Source organism: Mastomys coucha, unplaced genomic scaffold (genome assembly GCF_008632895.1).
Source record: "Mastomys coucha isolate ucsf_1 unplaced genomic scaffold, UCSF_Mcou_1 pScaffold14, whole genome shotgun sequence".
NCBI lineage: Eukaryota > Metazoa > Chordata > Mammalia > Rodentia > Muridae > Mastomys > Mastomys coucha.
The window spans coordinates 112,278,744-112,287,267 of record NW_022196896.1 but is presented as its reverse complement, the minus strand read 5'-3'; the positions used below and the strand labels follow the sequence as shown (position 1 = coordinate 112,287,267).

Sequence of the window (8,524 nt, the reverse complement as noted above, 5' to 3'; positions counted from 1 at the left end):
CCATCTTCTGAGATCTTCTTCAATTTCCTTCTTCAGAGACTTGAAGTTTTTGTCTAACAGATCTTTTATTTGCTTAGTTAGACTCACACCAAGGTATTTTATATTATTTGAGACTATTGTGAAGGGTGTTGCTTCCCTAATTTCTTTCTCAGTCTGTTTATCCTTTGTGTACAGGCCACTGATTTGCTTGAGTTAATTTTATATCCAGCTACTTTGCTGAAGTTGTTTATCAGGTTTAGGAGCTCTCTGGTAGAATTTTGGGGGTCACTTAAGTATACTATCATATCATCAGCAAATAGTGATAATTTGACTTCTTCCTTTCCAATTCGTATCCCTTTGATCTCCTTCTGTTGTCTAATTGCTTTGGCTAGGAACTCAAGTAAAATATTGAACAGATGGGGAGAGAGTGGGCAGCCTTGTCTAGTCCCTGATTTTAGTTGGACTGCTTCAACTTTCTCCATTTAGTTTGATGTTGGCTACTGGTTTGCTGTATATTGCTTTTACTATGTTTAAGTATGGGCCTTGAATTCCTCAGCTTTCCAAAACTTTTATCATGAAGGGATGTTGGATTTTGTCAAATGCTTTCTCAGTATCTAATGAGATGATCATATGGTTTTTTCTTTGAGTTTGTTTATATAGCGAATTACGTTAATGGATTTCCATATATTGAACCATCCCTGCATTCCTGGAACGAAGCCTACTTGATCATGATGGATCATCCATATGATCATTTTGATGTGTTCTTGGATTCAGTTTGCAAGAATTTTATTGAGTATTTTTGCATTGATACTCATAAGGGAAATTGGTCTGAAGTTTTCTTTCTTTGTTAGGTCTTTGTGTGGTTTAGGTATAAGAGTAATTGTGCCATCGTAGAACAAATTGGATAGAGTACCTTCTGTTTCTATATTGTGGAACAGTTCAAGGAGTATTGGTATTAGGTCTTCTTTGAAGATGTGATAAAACTATGCACTAAACCCATCTGTTCCTGGGATTTTTTTGGTTGGGAGACTATTAATGACTGTTTCTATTTCATGAGCAGATATGGGACTGTTTAGATCATTGATCTTATCTTGATTTAACTTTGGTACCTGGTATCTGTCTAGAAAATTGTCCATTTCATCCAGGTTTTATAGTAGGCTCTCATGATTTTTTGGATTTCCTCAGTGTCTGTTGTTATGTCTCCCTTTTCATTTCTGATCTTGTTAATTAGGATAATGTCTCTGTGCCCTCTAGTTAGTCTGGCTAAGGGTTTATCTATTTTGCTGATTTTCTCAAAGAACCAGCTCCTGGTTTGGTTGATTCTTTGTATAGTTCTTTTTGTTTCCATTTGGTTGATTTCAGCCCTAAGTTTGATTATTTCCTGCCTTTGACTCTTCTTGGGTGAATTTGCTTCTTGTTCTAGAGCTTTCAGATGTGCTGTCAAGTTGCTAGTATATGCTCTCTCCAGTTTCTTTTTGGGGGCACTTAAAGCTATGAGTTTTCCTCTTAGGACTGCTTTCATTGTGTCCCATAAGTTTGGGTATGTTGTGGCTTCATTTTCATTAAACTCTAGAAAGTATTTAATTTCTTTATTTCTTCCTTGACCAACTTGTCATTGAGTAGAGTATTGTTGAGCTTCCACATGTGTGTGGACATTCTATTGTTAATGTTGTTATTGAGGAGCAGCCTTAGTCCATGATGATCTGATAGGGTGCAAGGAATTATTTCAATCTTCTTCTATCTGTTGAGGCCTGATTTGTGACCAATTATATGGTCAATTTTGGAGAAGGTACCATGAGGTGCTGAGAAGAAGGTATATCCTTTTGTTTTAGGATAAAAAGTTCTATAGATAACTGTTAAATCCATCTGTTTCATAACTTCTGTTAGTCTCACTGTGTCTGTTGAGTTTCTGTTTCCATTATCTGTCCATTGCAGAGAGTGGTGTGTTGAAATCTCCCACTATTATGGTGTGCGGTGCAATGTGTGCTTTGAGCTTTAGTAAAGTTTCTTGTATGAATGTAGATGCCCTTGCATTTGGAGCATAGAGGTTCGAAATTGAGAGTTCATCTTGGTAGATCTTACCTTTGATGAATATGAAGTGTCCCTCCTTATCTTTTTTGATCACTTTAGGGTGAAAGTCGATTTTATTCGATATTAGAATGGCTACTCCAGCTTTTTTCCTGAGACCATTGACTTGGAGAATTGTTTTCCAGCCTTTTATTCTGAGGTAGTGTCTGTCTTTGTCACTGAGGTGGGTTTCCTGTATGCAACAAAATGTTGGGTCCTGTTTACGTACTCAGTCTGCTAGTCTATGTCTTTTTATTGGGGAATTGAGTCCATTGATATTAATAGATATTAAAGAAAGGTAATTGTTGCTTCCTGTTACTTTTGTTGTTAGAGTTGGAAATCTGTCCATGTGGCTTTCTTCTTTTAATTTTGTTGGAAAATTATCTTTTTGCTTTTTCTAGGATGTAGTTTCCCTCTTTGTGTTGAAGTTTTCCATTTATTACCCTTTAAAGGGCTGGATTTATGGAAATATATTGTGGAAATTTGGTTTTGTCATGGAATACTTTGGTTTCTCCTTCTATGGTAATTGAGAGTTTTGCTGGGTATAGTAGCCTGGGCTGGCATTTGTGTTCTTGTAGGGTCTGTATGACATCAACACAGGATCTTCTGGCTTTCATAGTCTCTGGCGATAAGTCTGGTGTAATTCTGATAGGTCTGACTTTATATGTTACTTGACCTTTTTCCCTCATTGCCTTTAATATTCTTTCTTTGTTTTGTGCATTTGGAGCATAGAGGTTCAGAATTGAGAGTTCATCTTGGTAGATCATACCTTTGATGAATATGAAGTATCCCTCCTTATCTTTTTTGATCACTTTTTTGATCACTTTGTGCATTTGATGTTTTGACTATTATATGGCGGGAGGAATTTTTTTTCTGGTCCAGTCTATTTGAGTTCTATAGGCCTCTTGTATGTTCATGGGCATCTCTTTCTTTAGGTTAGGGAAGTTTTCTTCTATAATTTTGTTGAAGATATTTACTGGCCCATTACATTGGGAGTCTTCACTCTCTTCTATATCTATTATCCTTAGGTTTAGTCTTCTCATTGTGTCCTGGATTTCCTGAATGTTTGGGGTTAGGAACTTTTTACATTTTGTGTTTTCTTTGACTGTTGTGTCAATGTTTTCTATGGTATCTTCTGCACCTGAGATTCTCTCTTCTATCTTTTGTATTCTGTTGGTGATCCGTGCATCTATGGTTCCTGACTTCTTTCCTAGGATTTCTATCTCCAGAGTTGTCTTTCTTTGTGATTTCTTAACTGTTTCTACTTCCATTTTTAGGTCCTGGATAGTTTTGTTCAATTCTTTCACTTGTTTGGTTGTGCTTTCCTGTAATTCTTTAAGGGATTTTTGTGTTTCCTCTTTAAGGGCTTCTACTTGTTTACTCGTGTTCTCCTATAATTCTTTAAGGGATTTTTATGTTTCCTCTTTAAGGGCTTGAACCTGATTACCTGTATTCATGCCCTGCTTAAATTCCTCTATCACCATCGTGAGATATGATTTTAGATCCAAATCTTGCTTTTTTGGTGTTTTGGGATATCCAGGACTTGCTGTGGTGTGAGTACTAGGTTCTGATGAAGCCAAGTAGTCTTTGTTTCTGTTGGTAAGATTCTTGCGTTTGCCTTTAGCCATCTGTTGATCTCTGGTGTTAGATGTTCTTACTGTCTCTGGCTGGAGCTTGTTCCCCCTGTGCGTCTGCAATCCTGTGTCAGCACTTCTGGGAGATCAGCTCTCCTCTGGTAAGACCCGTGTGCAGAGGGCTGTGGATCAGTCATCCCTCCTGAGTCCTGGGGTCAGAACAAACCCTGGAGACAGGCTCTCCACTTGCAGCAAAGATGCAGAGAGGGCTGTGGATCTGCTGTCCCTCCTAGATGTAGATGGAGGTAGAAAGGATCCTGTGCCAGCTGCCCTACCACTTTTGAGGCCTGCATCTCCTGGCTGGTCCCACCTTAGAAAGTCACTGGAGAGAAATCTCACCTGAGTCCCTGGGTTCCAGCACTCCCTGGAGGCAAGCTCTCCGCTTGCACTTGCAGGGAAGGGGCAGAGAGGGCTGTAGATCCACAGTCCCTCCTAGGTATAGATGGAGGTAGAAAGGATCCTGTGCTGGCTGCCCTGCCACTTCTGAGGCCTGTGCTTCCCGGCTGGTCCCGCCTTAGAAAGTCCAAATGCATTTTCTGTGTATACTGACTGATACTTGATTGAAATAACCTGTAATACTTATTTTGTTAAATGGTGGGCTATAAAGACTGCTTTTCAACATTAAGTCAACTTTGTATTTCTAGGACAAGCACCATGTATTCATGTTCTATTCTTAGTACATGTTCCTAGAGTCTCTTTGCTAATATTCTGTTGGATACTTGTTCACCTGTGTTTATGCAAGGTATTCATCTTTAGATCTTTTATGTTGTTTCTTACTCTGGTATTTCACAAAAGTGGTCTCGTAGAATGAAGGAAAAGGGTAGTTCCTTGTATAAGACAAAGACTATTTCTTCTTTAAATGTTTAGCAGAGTTTGGCAGTAAGTAAGATCATCTAGGATGCTGAAGTTTTTTTCAATAATATGTCCAAAAGGGAAAATATTAGTAAGACCAGGAAAAACTAGTAATGTTTACAGTATTACATGCTTTTTCTCACTGTCCTCCACTTCAGCTAATGACATCACAGTTATTTTGCTTAAATATAAGATGTAACAGCTGTTTGCAGCTCCCCTGTCTGTTCTCACAGCTGTCTTCACTCCTGTCTACTCTATCTTCACATGCCAACTTCCCTCCACCTCAACTCTCAGGGCCAAGTCTCAGCCTTCACACTGGTGTAACATGCAACTTGTCCCCACTACAGTCAATGTTCAAACAGCAGTCAGGATAGTTTCTGGTTTGATTTCTTCCATTTTTACATACTAACTGTTAAAAAAAAACAAAACAGTAAATTCTGTCCTCAAAGTCTGGGCTGTACCAACTGCAGGGATGCTACCTGTTTTATCAAACCCTTTGCTGCTTAACTAGCTCTAGCAGCATGGGCATTCACAGAATCAGACCTCTAGATCCAGGCTCAGTGACACATGCCTTAAATCTCAGCACTAAATATATATTGCTGTGTGTCTCAGTACAGGAAGCAGAAATGGATGAAAAATACCACCATGTCTGTGAATTTGTCCCAACTCTCACTGCGTAGGGTATAGGAAATTATAAATTATTTCACACTTGACAAGACACTACAAGCACTTTTCTTATCCAAAAAAGTATCAGAAATCAGTGTAAGGATCTGACAGGTACATGGACTAGAGAGAGAGAGAGAAAGAGAGAGAGAGAGAGAGAGAGAGAGAGAGAGAGAGAGAGAAAGAGAGAGAGAGAGAGAGAGAGAGAGAGATGCTTCAAATCCCCATTCAATAGCCTTATTTAGAGGCAAAACTCAGTTTTACTCTGGGGTCCAAGGGACCCATAACCCACAACACACACCACACACACACACAAAAAAAAAAAACACACACACACACAAAATGCCTAAGTACATCATAGAAAGTACAATACCTTATGAAGAAAATAATTAGAAAAGGAAATTTATACTTACCTTCCACTGGTCCTCAGGAAGCAGTTTTACAACCACAAGGTCCCCATTTAAGGCTCTATTACGAGCAACAACTCCATCAATAAAAATATCCCGATCACCATCCTAAGTTGGAGGGAGAAATAAAGAAACAGTCAAGTTACCAAGGCCTGGAAACAAAGTGTATTTCCTTAAAAGTGTTTATACCCTGAATCTGTCTGCTAACTTAACAAGAACACTATACCATAGCTTAAAACAAATCTAAAGGGAACTAAGTTTCTTCTGATTTAAAAAAAAAAAAAAAAGCCAATTATTCAAACCTAAGATAAAGCAGAGGGGGATGAAAGAAACAAGAACTTAAGATTTAATAGATACATATGTAAACATTTACACTTAAATGTAATTTTAAGTAAACATAAAAAAATATATAATTCCATAAGGAATCACATTTAAAACCTCAGTACCAGAAAACAGGAAAGCTCCTTTCAAGATGCTAGTCAAGAGACTGCAAAAGACTCTCAAAATAGCATATGCTATTGCTGTTGCCCTAAACTGCCTCCCAGAAATTGAAGGTCAATCCCTAGTGCTGAAGATATCACATACTTCAGATACAGGACAAGTTTTGTTTTTTTTAATTTTTTTCTTTTCTTTTTTTTTTTATTTAAGATTTGTTTATTATTATACATAAGTACACTATAGCTGTCTTCAGATGCACCAGAAGAGGGCATCAGATTTCATTATGGGTGGTTGTGAGCCACCATGTGGTTGCTGGGATTTGAACTCAGGACCTCTGGAAGAGCAGTCAGTGCTCTTACCAGCTGAGCCATCTCTCCAGCCCCCAACTTTTTTTTTTTTTCAGATACAGGACAACTTAATGACTGGTGGGAGAGAGAGACTCACCCTTCCCCTCCAATGAACATCTTAATTGGTTACGCAACAATCTAAACACATGCACAGCACCACATTGACTCAGCAGGTTATATTTATGCATTTATATATACAAACATATGAGTATATACATGCACATATATACAAATAAACATATAAGGTTATGCATTTGAGAAGTAGTGAGGAAACTCAGGAGAAATTGGAGGGATGAGAGGGAAAGGAAATAATTTAAATATAGTACTCCTACATTAAATTTTAAAGGAAAATAAATTAAGATTCATAAAGCATCTTTAAACCTCCTATCTCCTGACTTCAGAGCATGGTAAGCTCTAGACCATGAACATGAAGTATTGACACCTTAGGCATGCTCAGTTTCATAGCCAGAAAGGCCCCGTTGTAAATGGAGTGGTGCCCAGCAAATTCACTGGGTTTCTACTTCAAAATCTAATAAAAATCACTAAAATGAAAGAAATAGCTAAGGAAAAACAAGCTCTTGGAGATCAGAGGCCAAGAGAAAAATGTCTCAACAAATATGTGCTCTCCTTTAGTCTTCTAAGTCATTGTGTTCCTCTTCAGAGAATAAAAGAGAAGTTAAATGTTGGTTTTCCTACAGGAGCTGACAGCAAAAGTGTCTGGAAAGTCACTGTTTGTGTAATACAGACACTCTATACTGTTAATATTTAACATTCAAATAACTTGAGTACTATAAAATTCTAGTTAGTTGACACGGGCATTGCAAAATCACCAACCCTATCTCTAAAAAAAAAAAAAGAGGAAGATTTTAACCACTTAGCATGTTTTATAGTTCCCAGTTACAAACAAATTTGAGATATTTAAAACAGATTTTCTATTCAATTTTCAGTCTAGTGATGACTGGCAGCTGTGGCCTACACTCTGCCAAATCTGACCCTAAGGAACAGCTACTATGTTAGCCATAAAGAATTAAGGCAGTTCGACCCTGTGATGAGCTTCTCAGAGAAACAGAGATAACTGGTAAATAGAACGTGAACAACACAAGTGTGACCCATCACCACCAACTGTTGCCTTCTGCACTGTAATTACAGCACGCTGACCTTATGAACCGCCCTCCAATGAAGAGAGCTGCTCAAAGGTCATCGTAACCCATTCTCATGTATCATCACACCAGCAATGCAAAGTCTCCTCAACAAGCAGCTGTATTCATCCTTTGGCGGCTCAGAAATTAAAAGATTAGATGACTAGACTTTACCATTACTGTCTTACAGAACCAGGAAGAGAGGAGTAGAATCTAAGACAACCCCTAGCTACTGCATCACTATTCAATTCTTCAATTTACTCACAAGTCTGTATCTACAGCCAAGTCTATCATTTTAAAGATACTAAATTTAAGCCAGGTGATGGTGGCACCCTTATTCCCTGCACTCTGGAGGCAAAGGCAGGCACATCTCTTGAGTTCTGAGAGGCCAGACTTTTCTACAAAGTGAGTTCCAGGACAACCAGGGCTTTGCAGAGAAATCTTGTCTTAAAAAACAAAACAAAAGATCCTAAATGTAGGAACTGTTCAATACTATCCCTCTTTAGGTTTTGAAGGCTACACAATTCAGCTCTTCATTTGGATGCCAGAAGACTCACCTTATACATTAGAAAGAATAGCAGAAGAAATACCTAAAAATGGATAGGAGATGGGGAAGGAGACAGGAAGTGAATGAACATCTATAGAAAACTAAAAGGAGTGTGGAAATATCTAACTTAAAAAAGACAATGAAGGAAGACGATATAAGAATGTCATAATGGATCACCTCACTAGATGCTGAGAAGGCATTTGACAAAAACCAACATCCCTTCATGATAAAAGTCTTGGAAAGATCAGGAATTCAAGCCTCATATTTGAACATAGTAAAAGCAATATACAGAAAACCAGTAGCCAACATCAAACTAAATGGAGAGAAACTTGAACCAATCCCACTAAAATCAGGGACTAGACAAGGTTGCCCACTCTCCCCCAACCTATTCAATATTGTACTTGAAGTCCTAGCCAGAGCAATTAGGCAACAAAAGGAGATCAAGGGATAC

The 8,524-nt window shown here is 38.2% G+C and overlaps 1 protein-coding gene across 4 annotated transcripts in view; it reads right to left on the bottom strand.

The window, feature by feature from the left end:
- The window catches only part of Dis3l2 (DIS3 like 3'-5' exoribonuclease 2), a 367,143-nt gene that overhangs the window by 301,756 nt on the left and 56,863 nt on the right, over nucleotides 1–8,524 (bottom strand). For all 4 annotated transcript variants that reach the window (XM_031368272.1, XM_031368275.1, XM_031368274.1 and 1 more), the window contains exon 5: nucleotides 5,609–5,710. In XM_031368272.1, coding sequence (XP_031224132.1) covers nucleotides 5,609–5,710 — 102 coding nt within the window. The remainder of the gene's footprint in view (nucleotides 1–5,608; nucleotides 5,711–8,524) is intronic.